This window comes from Oncorhynchus nerka, linkage group LG15, assembly GCF_034236695.1.
Source record: "Oncorhynchus nerka isolate Pitt River linkage group LG15, Oner_Uvic_2.0, whole genome shotgun sequence".
Taxonomy (NCBI): Eukaryota; Metazoa; Chordata; class Actinopteri; order Salmoniformes; family Salmonidae; genus Oncorhynchus; species Oncorhynchus nerka.
Window position 1 is genome coordinate 35504027 of NC_088410.1, and position 13147 is coordinate 35517173.

Below are 13147 nucleotides of genomic sequence, written 5' to 3' on the forward strand. Positions count from 1 at the left end.
GAGAACCAGAGAACACCAATATTGGCAAATTCGCCACTGGCACCCTGTGCTCTTCACAGATGAAAGCAGGTTCACACTGAGCACATGTGACAGTCTGGAGACGCCATGGAGAACGTTCTGTTGCCTGCAACATCCTCCAGCATGACCGGTTTGGCGGTGGGTCAGTCATGGTGTGGGGTGGCATTTCTTTGGGGGGCCGCACAGCCCTCCATGTGCTCGCCAGAGGTAGCCTGACTGCCATTAGGTACCGAGATGAGATCCTCAGACCCCTTGTGAGACCATATGCTGGTGCGGTTGGCCCTGGGTTCCTCCTAATGCAAGACAATGCTAGACCTCATGTGGCTGGAGTGTGTCAGCAGTTCCTGCAAGAGGAAGGCATTGATGCTATGGACTGGCCCGCCCGTTCCCCAGACCTGAATCCAATTGAGCACATCTGGGACATCATGTCTCGCTCCATCCACCAATGCCACGTTGCACCACAGACTGTCCAGGAGTTGGCGGATGCTTTAGTCCAGGTGTGGGAGGAGATCCCTCAGGAGACCATCCGCCACCTCATCAGGAGCATGCCCAGGCATTGTAGGGAGGTCATACAGGCACGTGGAGGCCACACACACTACTAAGCCTCATTTGGACTTGTTTTAAGGACATTACATCAATGTTGGATCAGCCTGTAGTGTTGTTTTCCACTTTAATTTTGAGTGTGACTCCAAATCCAGACTTCCATGGGTTGATATATTTGATTACCATTGATAATTTTTGTGTGATTTTGTTGTCAGCACAATCAACTATGTAAAGAAAAAGTATTTAATAAGAATATTTCATTCATTCAGATCTAGGATGTGTTATTTTAGTGTTCCCTTTATTTTTTTGAGCAGTGTACATCATCAACGACAGACATGTTTATATTCATAACATACTTAATGTTATAGTTGTCACCCAGACACACAGTACAGTTCACCACCTCTATTCTCTGCAGTGAACCTGGAGTATCAGCCCAGCTCAGGCACCTTGGCAGAATGGATCCAGAGACATGCAGCCACCAGAGGGAGTATGGAGAACCAGGGACATGCAGTCACCAGAGGGAGTATGGAGAACCAGAGACATGCAGTCACCAGAGGGAGTATGGAGAACCAGAGACATGCAGTCACCAGAGGGAGTATGAAGAACCAGAGACATGCAGTCACCAGAGGGAGTATGAAGAACCAGAGACATGCAGTCACCAGAGGGAGTATGAAGAACCAGAGACATGCAGTCACCAGAGGGAGTATGAAGAACCAGAGACATGCAGTCACCAGAGGGATAATGGCGAACCAGAGACATGCAGTCACCAGAGGGATAATGGAGAACCAGAGACATGCAGTCAGCGGATGGAGTATGGAGAACCAGAGACATGCAGTCAGCGGATGGAGTATGGAGAACCAGAGACATGCAGTCACCAGAGGGATAATGGAGAACCAGAGACATGCAGTCACCAGAGGGAGAATGGAGAACCAGAGACATGCAGTCAGCAGATGGAGTATGGAGAACCAGAGGCATGCAGTCACCAGAGGGAGTATAGAGAACCAGAGACATGTAGTCAGCGGATGGAGTATGAAGAACCAGAGACATACAGTCACCAGAGGGAGTATGAAGAACCAGAGACATGCAGTCACCAGAGGGATAATGGAGAACCAGAGACATGCAGTCACCAGAGGGATAATGAAGAACCAGAGACATGCAGTCACCAGAGGGATAATGGAGAACCAGAGACATGCAGTCACCAGAGGGATAATGGAGAACCAGAGACATGCAGTCACCAGAGGGAGTATGAAGAACCAGAGACATGCAGTCACCAGAGGGATAATGGAGAACCAGAGACATGCAGTCACCAGAGGGATAATGGAGAACCAGAGACATGCAGTCACCAGAGGGATAATGAAGAACCAGAGACATGCAGTCACCAGAGGGATAATGGAGAACCAGAGACATGCAGTCACCAGAGGGAGTATGAAGAACCAGAGACATGCAGTCACCAGAGGGATAATGGAGAACCAGAGACATGCAGTCACCAGAGGGATAATGGAGAACCAGAGACATGCAGTCACCAGAGGGAGTATGAAGAACCAGAGACATGCAGTCACCAGAGGGAGTATGAAGAACCAGAGACATGCAGTCACCAGAGGGAGTATGAAGAACCAGAGACATGCAGTCACCAGAGGGAGTATGGAGAACCAGAGACATGCAGTCACCAGAGGGAGTATGAAGAACCAGAGACATGTAGTCACCAGAGGGAGTATGGAGAACCAGAGACATGCAGTCAGCGGATGGAGTATGGAGAACCAGAGACATGCAGTCACCAGAGGGATAATGGAGAACCAGAGACATGCAGTCACCAGAGGGAGAATGGAGAACCAGAGACATGCAGTCAGCAGTCACCAGAGGGAGAATGGAGAACCAGAGACATGCACAGCAGATGGAGTATGGAGAACCAGAGGCATGCAGTCACCAGAGAACCAGGGCAGTATAGAGAACCAGAGACATGTAGTCAGCGGATGGAGTATGAAGAACCAGAGACATACAGTCACCAGAGGGAGTATGAAGAACCAGAGACATGCAGTCACCAGAGGGATAATGGAGAACCAGAGACATGCAGTCACCAGAGGGATAATGAAGAACCAGAGACATGCAGTCACCAGAGGGATAATGGAGAACCAGAGACATGCAGTCACCAGAGGGATAATGGAGAACCAGAGACATGCAGTCACCAGAGGGAGTATGAAGAACCAGAGACATGCAGTCACCAGAGGGATAATGGAGAACCAGAGACATGCAGTCACCAGAGGGATAATGGAGAACCAGAGACATGCAGTCACCAGAGGGATAATGAAGAACCAGAGACATGCAGTCACCAGAGGGATAATGGAGAACCAGAGACATGCAGTCACCAGAGGGAGTATGAAGAACCAGAGACATGCAGTCACCAGAGGGATAATGGAGAACCAGAGACATGCAGTCACCAGAGGGATAATGGAGAACCAGAGACATGCAGTCACCAGAGGGATAATGGAGAACCAGAGACATGCAGTCACCAGAGGGAGTATGAAGAACCAGAGACATGCAGTCACCAGAGGGAGTATGAAGAACCAGAGACATGCAGTCACCAGAGGGAGTATGAAGAACCAGAGACATGCAGTCACCAGAGGGAGTATGGAGAACCAGAGACATGCAGTCACCAGAGGGAGTATGAAGAACCAGAGACATGCAGTCACCAGAGGGAGTATGAAGAACCAGAGACATGCAGTCACCAGAGGGATAATGGAGAACCAGAGACATGCAGTCACCAGAGGGATAATGGAGAACCAGAGACATGCAGTCACCAGAGGGATAATGGAGAACCAGAGACATGCTGTCACCAGAGGGAGTATGAAGAACCAGAGACATGCAGTCACCGGAGGGAGTATAGAGAACCAGAGACATGCAGTCAGCGGATGGAGTATGGAGAACCAGAGACATGCAGTCACCAGAGGGATAATGGAGAACCAGAGACATGCAGTCACCAGAGGGATAATGGAGAACCAGAGACATGCAGTCACCAGAGGGAGTATGAAGAACCAGAGACATGCAGTCACCAGAGGGAGTATGAAGAACCAGAGACATGCAGTCACCAGAGGGATAATGGAGAACCAGAGACATGCCAGAGGGATAATGGAGAACCAGAGACATGCAGTCACCAGAGGGATAATGGAGAACCAGAGACATGCTGTCACCAGAGGGAGTATGAAGAACCAGAGACATGCAGTCACCAGAGGGAGTATAGAGAACCAGAGACATGCAGTCAGCGGATGGAGTATGGAGAACCAGAGACATGCAGTCACCAGAGGGATAATGGAGAACCAGAGACATGCAGTCACCAGAGGGATAATGGAGAACCAGAGACATGCAGTCAGCGGATGGAGTATGGAGAACCAGAGACATGCAGTCAGCGGATGGAGTATGGAGAACCAGAGACATGCAGTCAGCGGATGGAGTATGGAGAACCAGAGACATGCAGTCACCAGAGGGAGAATGGAGAACCAGAGACATGCAGTCAGCGGATGGAGTATGGAGAACCAGAGGCATGCAGTCACCAGAGGGAGTATAGAGAACCAGAGACATGCAGTCACCAGAGGAAGAATGGAGAACCAGAGACATGCAGTCACCAGAGGGAGAATGGAGAACCAGAGACATGCAGTCAGCGGATGGAGTATGGAGAACCAGAGACATGCAGTCACCAGAGGGAGAATGGAGAACCAGAGACATGCAGTCAGCGGATGGAGTATGGAGAACCAGAGACATGCAGTCACCAGAGGGAGTATAGAGAACCAGAGACATACAGCCACCAGAGGGAGAATGGAGAACCAGAGACATGCAGTCAGAGGAGGGAGTATTTAGAACCAAGCTCAGGGCAATGGGACAATGGCCTTGAGAAGAGAGACAATGGCCAGGTTATGCCCCTAGAGCCCTACAGTGAATACTGCAGCATGAGGAGCACTAGAGAAGATGGGGAGGAGTATGGTGCTACCTCTGCTATGAGCCACATCATGGACCCATCATCCAGAGACTGGAGCGAAGGCTCATTGAGGGGTAGCAGTGGTCCCTTCTCCCCAGACACAGATGGGGACATTGATTGAGATCCTGTGGAGCTCAGTGGGGATTACCTGGAGCTCCTTCGTAAGAGGATGGAGCCGGACATCATAGAGGAACAGATTGCCGGCAAAAAAAGCTGCTCTTGCTATGGAAACGTTTGGGCCTGAATCAAAGGCCATCTGTAAACAGAAGACGAAGTACAAGGAAATGTTAACACTTTTTTCCAATAAGGATGTTACTCCTAAAGCTAGGGTGAATAGCATTTTGAGAAAGCGGGCATGGACCAATGGATGTCGCTCAAAGGTATGTGCTTGTTACATCTGTATTTATGAATAGATTTATTTCCTGAAGTTTGGATGAACTGTTCTGTTCCATTACATAGACTAAGGAGAGGCAGTAGAATAACCCTCAAGTGCAGATCTAGAATCAGTTACCCATAAACCTGTCCCATTCACCATTTAAAGGTAAAAAAAAATACTAAACTGACCTTAGATCAGTATTCAGGGACAACGTAGGCTTGATCAGCATCATACATCTTCAAATTATTTCTTAATTCTTTATTGTGTGTCCCTTTCAGGAAATGTGTCTTACATCGCAAACTCAACAGCACAACTTCACCACATATACATAAATACATTAGGAATGTGCTTATTTCCCTTTCAAGATGATTCAATAGGTGTCTAGATACATGGGCTCTGATATGATACGGGAACGATATGTTTTAGTTTGAAATGATTCGGTTTGGTTAGAGAATTAATAGATTTGGTTTGATACACTCATTTGTTGCACTGACACGTTCATTTTCCATTCTAAATTCAGATATGCTACTGATGAAGCTCATGAGCTGGGCCTCTCTGAGCTGTGTGTGTGTAAATTATATACAGTGCCTTCGGAAAGTATTCAGACCCCTTGACTTTTCCCACATTTTGTTAGTTCGATTTTTTTAAATTATTACTTTTTTTCCCCCTTATCAATCTACACATACTACCCCATAAGGACAAGCAAAAACAGGTTTTTATGCATTTGTTTTAATGCAAATTAATAATAAAAATAATAAAGAAATTATACTTGCATACAGTGGGGCAAAAAAGTATTTAGTCAGCCACCAATTGTGCAAGTTCTCCCACTTAAAAATATGAGAGAGGCCTGTAATTTTCATCATAGGTACACTTCAACTATGACAGACAAAATGAGAAAAAAAATCCAGAAAATCACATTGTAGGATTTTTAATGAATTTATTTGCAAATGATGGTGGAAAATAAGTATTTGGTCAATAACAAAAGTTTCTCAATAATTTGTTATATACCCTTTGTTGGCAATGACAGAGGTCAAAGGAATTTATCGAAAAAAAGGACCATTTGTAATGTAACTGGGACATTTTGGAGTGCCAACAGAAGATTTTCAAAGGTAAGGCATATATTATATCACTATTTATGACTTTTGTGTCGCAACTCCCTGGCTGAAAATGATTTGTTATGCATTTGTGTGCTGGGCGCTGTCCTCAGATAATAGCATGGTTTGCTTTCGCTGTAAAGCCTTCTTGAAATCTGACACCTTGGCTGGATTAACAACAAGTTAAGCTTTATTTTGATGTATTGCACTTGTGATTTCACGAAAGTTTAATATTTATAGTAATTTGAATTTGGCGCTCTGCCATTTCACTGGATGTTGGCCAGGTGGGATGCTACACTCCCACATATCCATAAGAAGTAGCTTTAACTTCCTGACTGATGTTGCTTCGAGAGGTCGACCGATTATGATTTTTCAATACCGATTATTAAAAGCCGATTTTTATTTATTTATTTAATTTGTAATAATGACAATTACAACAATACTGAATTAACACTTATTTTAACTTAATATAATACATCAATAAAATCAATTTAGCCTCAAATAAATGAAACATGTTCAATTTGGTTTAAATAATGCAAAAACAAAGTGTTGTAGTAGAAAGGAAAAGTGCAATATGTGCCTTGTAAGAAAGCTAACGTTTAAGTTCCTTGCTCAGAACATATGAAAGCTGGTGGTTCCTTTTAACATGAGTCTTCAATATTCCCAGGTAAGAAGTTTTAGGTTGTAGTTATTATAGGACTATTTCCCACTATACCATTTGTATTTCATTAACCTTTGACTATTGGATGTTCTTATAGGCACTTTAGCATTGCCAGTGTAACAGTATGGCTTCCGTCCCTCTCCTCGCTCCTCCCTGGGCTCGAACCAGGAACACAACGACAACAGCCACCCTCGAAGCAGCGTTACCCATGCAGAGCAAGGGGAACAACCACTCCAAGTCTCAGAACAAGTTACGTTTGAAACGCCTGACAGTTGTCATATAAAGAAGCTGATTAAACAGCATGATCATTACACAGGTGCATCTTGTGCAGAGGACAATGAAAGGACACTTTAAAATGTACAGTTTTGTCACACAACACAATGCCACAGATGTCTGAAGTTTTGAGGGAGCGTGCAGACTGCAGGAATGTCCACCAGAGCTGTTGCCAGAGAATTTAGCAGTACGTCCAACCGGCCTCACAACCGCAGACAACGTGGGGGGTGCTGTGGAGCATTTTTGTCTGTAATAAAGCCCTTTTGTGGGGAAAAAAATCTTTCTGATTGCCTGGGCCTGGCTGTGGGTGGGCCTGGCTGCCAAGTGGGTGGGCCTGTGCCCTCTGAGGCCCACCCATGGCTACACCCCTGCCCAGTCATGTGAAATCCATAAGTTAGGGCCTAATGAATTTATTTCAATTGACTTATTTCCTTATATGAACTCTTAGAAATTGTTGCATGGTGCTATTACATTTTTGTTCAGTATAGTAATACTACCCTAGGATTTGTCTTCTGGCCATATCCTTTGAGGATTCATATTGAAGCTTTTTTCAGTGTACTGTATGTTCAGATTGCTTTTATGTTATTATGGCATGGGCAGTACCAGGAGGTTGTTTTAGTTATAAAAGCCAGGAAACTGACTATTTTTATAGAACCTGTCCTGTTTCACTTTGTATCTCAGGACTAAGAGTGGAGTAAAGTATAATTTCTACGTAATGGGGCTAATATTTTTTTTAATCAAGAATTAAGTTATGGCGAGACAAAACACATTTGAACTTAATAGAAAATGTGTGGCAGTCATCTTTGTAAGTTCATGTACAGTATATTTGTGTGCATTCTGTGTTCCCCTGTTTTCAGGAAGAGATGCAGTCTGAAGCACATGACATTCTCAGATTTTCCACAACTCAAGAAGACAAATACAAGATTGTATTGTAAGTACATGTTTTTTTGCAGATTTAAAAAAATAAACCCAACAATTATTGCAAATATACAGCACTTGTTCTGTTAAACAAAACCAAGTAAAACACACCAAATAAATTACACAAATAGCCAAGTTGCATCTCCAGCAGTCATTTGGAGTGACGTATCCCATATAACTTGGTGAATAGGAGAGCTGTGCGTGTGTGTTGTGTGCATATATATGCGAGTGTGTGTGTATGTCTATAACCCTAATTTAAAGCTCATCCCTCTCCTCTCCTTCACAGAGGCAGGCTTCCCTCTGGCTATTCATGTAGGGCCTGCAGCCCAGAGTCCAGACTGTGTTGAACAGGGTGTCAGCTACCGTCTCACAGGCTAGAAGGTAAAGAGGGACATGGGGATGAGCGATAATTACTGGCCTATTTAAACATCTTTAGCAAAATATCAATAGGCCTGATGAAAGTGCAATAAAGTTCAGGTATAGGACTGTAGGTGTAATCTGTGGCTCTGTATGAAAGTGTACAAGCTGTCAAATCTTAGATTTTTCCTTAATTCCTTGCACCCCCTCAAAGTTCATTGGAGAAAGTTTGAGGGGAGGGACATTGGCGCCTCTTGCACTGGACTCTGAGAGGGAGTTGAGGAATCAAGGGCTTGACGGCTTCTACACTTTTCAGACTGTGGAACTTTCCATGTACACTGCATCAGGTTGACTGACCTTCGACCTTTGACATGAAGCCTAGGCTCTTCTTGAGGTCAGAGCAGATGCTGTGGAGACACCAGCGGAACTTGGAGTCGCAGCGGTACTTGTTGGAGCCGCAGGTGTCGTAACACATATCCAGCTGGTTGCAGCACTTAGTCATGGCAGGGATACCCAGATCAACCTTGATGGAACAGGACAAGTGTGGTGAGTGTGTGTGCATGCGTGCTATGATGGTGTTATACACTGAGTGTACAAAACATTAAGAAAACCTTCCTAATATTGAGTTGCACCACCTTTTGCCCTCAAAACAGCATCCATTTGTCGGGCATGGACTCCACAAGGTGTCGAAAGCGTTCCACGGGGATGCTGGCCCATGATGACTCCAATGCTCAAGTTGGCTGGATGTCCTTTGGGTGGTGGACTATTCTTGATACACACAGGAAACTGTTGAGCGTTTAAAAACCCGGCAGCATTGCAGTTCTTGACGCACTCAAACCAGTGCGCCAGGCACTTAGTACCATACCCTGTTCAAAGGCACTTAAATATTTTGTCTTGCCCATTCGCGGTCTGAATAGCACATAAACAATCCATAGCTCAATTGTCTTGAGGCACCTGTCTCTTCCCCTTCATCTACATTGATTAAAGTGGATTTAACAAGTGACAATAAGGGATCATAGCGTTCACTTGGTCAGTGTTCCTAATGTTTTGTACACTCAGTGTATGTGCACTGTTCAATCTGTATATTATTGGAGTTGTATGACCAATGTACTATTTTGATTTGCATTCTATAAAAATACTTGATTGTTGAAATGTTTCACTGAGCATTAAAGTGTGTGTGTGTGTGTGTGTGTGTGTTTCCAATCATCTATATATACATACACTATTGGGTACCGGAAGGCCTAGGAAGTAGGAGCTGCATCCGTTGGGCTCCTGCATCTGGTAGTCAGGGCGAGGAAGAGCAGCTTTACCTGAGGTAGAAAGAATGTTAGAGTTCAATTCAAGAAATGCCATGAGGAATATTTGAATTCCACTTATGTTTTTAAATTCCAAGAGGAAAATGGGAACTGGAATTTCCGTTTACTTCATAAATGGACTGAATTGACTTGAAATGGAAGGGAACCCAACCTTGATCGCCATTCACACTTGATTGACCAACTCAGCAAAGGTAGCCCACTGGGCACAGATGTCAATTCACCTCAAGTCTAATCCACATTGGTTCAACGTAATTTCATTGACATGATGTTGATTCAACCAGTGTGTGCCCAATGGTTGGATGTCCGTAAATTATGTCAGACAACAGACGTTGTTGTGGAAGATTATCAGTTCATAAATGGTGGTAACCAAAACAGGGTCCATGGTCAACACAGGTAAAGTCCATGGACATATGATATCAATGGTGAAGACTACAGCCTAGCTGTGAATCGCTGACTATTTCACACTTTACCTCAGCCAGCTATCTCTCCTTGCTCATAGTCCACTGACTAAGGTGCATTATCAGATGTGAGGTGATAAAGGTTATTAGTAATGTAAAATTAATTCCTAGTATAAACTCTCCCTAATCAGTTATACGGTATTCTTGCATTTAACAGTTTGAATGGCTTTAACATGAGGATATGTTAAGACTTCAGAAAATCTTAATGTCTATGTTTATCTCCATTGTGTACCATCTCCCTAATCTATAATGGATCTCTACCTGCTGGATAATCATTACACAATTTGAATTTAGGATCACATGGAAGCGGTCTGTACAAAACAGATTATCTCGGCTAACTAATCACAAGCCTGGTCTAGATCTAGATGGACTTGTTTAGCTAACTATTCTGACTATCGTTGGCATGCCACACATATGATACATGTATGATAGGCTAGCCAGAGGAGTTGGTCATGTTCTTACCATATCGACAGCGGTACTGGCACACTCCATCGCGTCCGCCCATAAGCTCCAGCATGGAGTCAAAGTATCCATTCACGGCTTCAAAGCCTCCCCTAACGGAGTTCAGTCCCCACTCGTCCTCATCCTCTGCCTGGGAGGGGTCGACAGGGGCCTGGCTTGGGTCCACTGGTGCAGGTTCCTCAGCGTCCTGGGAGAGGGTCCCCTGGATGGAGAGGCCCAAAACCAGAAGGAGAGCAAGGGAGGCCCAGTGTGTCATATTGAGGTTCAGAGAAGCGAAGGGACAGCTAGGGACACAGCGTTGATGATCCACAGAGTTCAGCTGGAGGAATGAGAGAAGCACAAACACACAGAGAGAGGGAACGAGACAACTCACTCTGTCACGTCAACCGGCACCCAGACCTGGACTTTGAGCTAGACACCGGGACAGCCTCCACTGTGGAGGAACGAAGGTCAGCTCCTATCTAGATTGTATTTATGTTTTAAAGGTGCCCAAGGTGTGCTATATTTATCTGTTAGTAATGTTAATGTGCTTCATTGTAATCATATTGGTCTCAGTGTTTTGACTATGGTCCTATAAAGACTGATGATCTGTCACCAATTTTGACTATAACAATAGACTGGTGATTGTGGCATGAAACAGTCAACCTACTAATTGTACTTCACACATGATGGTTAGAAAAATAATCAATGCACTGCATTACTAGACATGACTTATTCAACAAATTCAAAGATAACATAGGCAAAGCTTGGCCCAGAGACCTAATGGTGTCATGAATACGACTGATAATTATCTTTCAACATGTTCTCGTGCTGTAGAACGTGCACTTCGGTAAGTACTACTTCCGAAGGAACGCAATGGCACGTTGGCGGCGACGTAGTGCACACGTGCTCGGAAGTAAGCAAGGAAAACGTAATGTCGTTCTCTGGTGAATTGTTTGTTTGGTGATAGCACTGGTTTCGTAATCAAAATTATATTTTGGGAGTACTTGTCATGGAAACATGTTTGTGCTGTTCGCTCATCTAACAAGACGAACCGTTTGCAAGTGAAGTGCGCGAGCGTCAAGATAGAGGGGTGCAGGTGCACGTTAGCAAGCTACTGCAGTATATCACTATGACCTAGACACATTTTGTAGTGGTCATGAATGAATAACCACTCATTTTTATTTTCAGGAGACGAGTAGGCCTACCTGACACAACAGTGTATGTCAACAACATGGCATTCACCAGCCTTTTTTCAAGTCTTCCAAACAAAGAATTTGACACGGCGCCTTGTGAGCCGAGAGAGAGGTAAGCTACTATAATATACAAGTAGTCATTATTTCTACTGTCTCTCTTATACTATGCTGGATTAATGTAACTAGTTAACTAACATAGTCATGTGTTTCAGCTTTGAATTGGAGTACATAGCCAACTGTGACAATTGATTGTATCCAATTTTTCTCAGATTTCAAAGGGATGAAAGGCAACTGGAACCAGTTAAACTGGAGGTGAACGAAAGGGATGCCCAGTCCAGAAAGTGGCCATTGCAAAGGTGTCAGCAGAGTGGCCCCAGGAAGAGGAAAAAGGGGGACCAACAGGTGAATGTGTCATGTACTAAACAGATGCTGAATAGGCAAATTCAGAATGGATAAGTTTTTTGCTAAACATTGACATAAGCCTAACTAACATATGCCTATCTTGCGTTTGTGCAGTGCTTTGTACTACTAGGCGAATTGCATACCACATACCTGTGGAGCGATACTCTCCTGTAGATTTTCGCTCCTATCCCAGTTGTAACCAACCTGATTCAGTTTATCAACCAGATAATTATTAGATTGAGCTGCGCCAGATTACGGTTGAGGTGACAACCTACAGGACGGTAGCTCTCCAGGAACGTGGTTGGCGAGCCCTACTGTAGATTAAAAAGTTGGTATAGAAATAGGCCACAAACCATTACCATTTGGTATTGGCCCTTTCCTTTTGATTTTGTGTTATAACGTTACCCTTTTTGTATTTTTCTGCAGGAGCAGTGTGGTCAGGCCAAGAAAAATAAGCTCCGTAAATGCCCATCACAATCTTATAAAGACTTTGACTCTGTGGCCCGAGACTACAACATAGTGAAGTGTGATTTCGAGCAACCAGGCTTTGACTTCAGTAGAGACCTGGACTTCTACAGTGATAGCAAGGAGGGTGCATCCCCAGGTCATGCTACAGAGAAGGGTGGGTTTTTATGGATTAACTCTTTACTATTAGCAATGCATTCAGACTTTAAAAGGTGTATAGGATATTAATTTCATTTAACTGTTTCCACAGATCCTGATCAGATCAAGGATGTTCAAGGTGTAAACGAGAAGAAAGGACGGGAGCAGAAGAAGCAGCGACGGGAGCCTCAGCAGCAGAGACTTGACAACGAGGCAGAGGGGCAAACTCTGCCAGGAGGGGTGGGGATTTTACCGGAATAGGTGGACACGGAACTAACCAGCCCAGAGACTTCTCCAACAGGGGCGGCGGCGGTTCCAACAGGGGCGGCGGCGGTTCCAACAGGGGCGGCGGCGGTTCCAACAGGGGCGGCGGCGGTTCCAACAGGGGCGGAGAGTGGAGCAATAGAGGCCAGGGCTGTGACAAGAGGGGCGATTTTCTCAGAAGAAGTGATTGGTCAAAGCGAGGCACTGACCGGTCACTTCGAGGTGGACGACAGTTCCCAAATGATGTACGTTTAACACTG

General features: G+C 44.8%; 2 protein-coding genes across 4 annotated transcripts; one reads left to right on the forward strand and one right to left on the reverse strand.

Moving 5' to 3' along the window:
* Window positions 1–7836: 7836 nt before the first annotated feature.
* On the reverse strand, window positions 7837–10699 carry LOC115142570 (group XIIB secretory phospholipase A2-like protein). Its single transcript, XM_029682129.2, has 4 exons — window positions 10444–10699; window positions 9429–9517; window positions 8565–8730; window positions 7837–8224 (listed from the first exon to the last, which is right to left on the reverse strand). Exons 1-4 carry the CDS (start codon window positions 10697–10699, stop codon window positions 8106–8108), a joined length of 630 nt encoding a protein of 209 aa, XP_029537989.1. The 3' UTR covers window positions 7837–8105.
* LOC115142568 (uncharacterized) lies at window positions 8600–13147 on the forward strand. Of its 3 annotated transcripts, none has more exons than XM_029682128.2 (5): window positions 8600–8753; window positions 11614–11730; window positions 11888–12020; window positions 12447–12642; window positions 12736–13147. In XM_029682128.2, the coding sequence occupies exons 2-5, from the start codon at window positions 11657–11659 to the stop codon at window positions 12882–12884; spliced, it is 552 nt and encodes a 183-aa protein (XP_029537988.1). In that variant the 5' UTR covers window positions 8600–8753; window positions 11614–11656; the 3' UTR covers window positions 12885–13147. The 3 variants fall into 3 exon arrangements, with proteins under 3 accessions (XP_029537988.1, XP_029537986.1, XP_029537987.1); XM_029682126.2 differs by lacking the exon at window positions 8600–8753 and adding an exon at window positions 10771–10892; XM_029682127.2 differs by lacking the exon at window positions 8600–8753 and adding an exon at window positions 11317–11521.

Excerpts from the sequence above, each read along its gene's own strand:
- LOC115142570 (XM_029682129.2), bottom strand. The coding sequence starts at position 10,699 with ATGACACACTGGGCCTCCCTTGCTCTCCTTCTGGTTTTGGGCCTCTCC. Across the intron at positions 8,731-9,428 it reads GCCTTCCGGTACCCAATAGT|GTTGATCTGGGTATCCCTGC; the intron begins GTATGTATATAT and ends TGTTCCATCAAG. Across the intron at positions 8,225-8,564 it reads CTTCATGTCAAAGGTCGAAG|CCTGTGAGACGGTAGCTGAC; the intron begins GTCAGTCAACCT and ends TTTACCTTCTAG.
- LOC115142568 (XM_029682126.2), top strand. The coding sequence starts at position 10,771 with ATGAGAGAAGCACAAACACACAGAGAGAGGGAACGAGACAACTCACTC. Across the intron at positions 11,731-11,887 it reads CCTTGTGAGCCGAGAGAGAG|ATTTCAAAGGGATGAAAGGC; the intron begins GTAAGCTACTAT and ends AATTTTTCTCAG. Across the intron at positions 12,643-12,735 it reads AGGTCATGCTACAGAGAAGG|ATCCTGATCAGATCAAGGAT; the intron begins GTGGGTTTTTAT and ends CTGTTTCCACAG.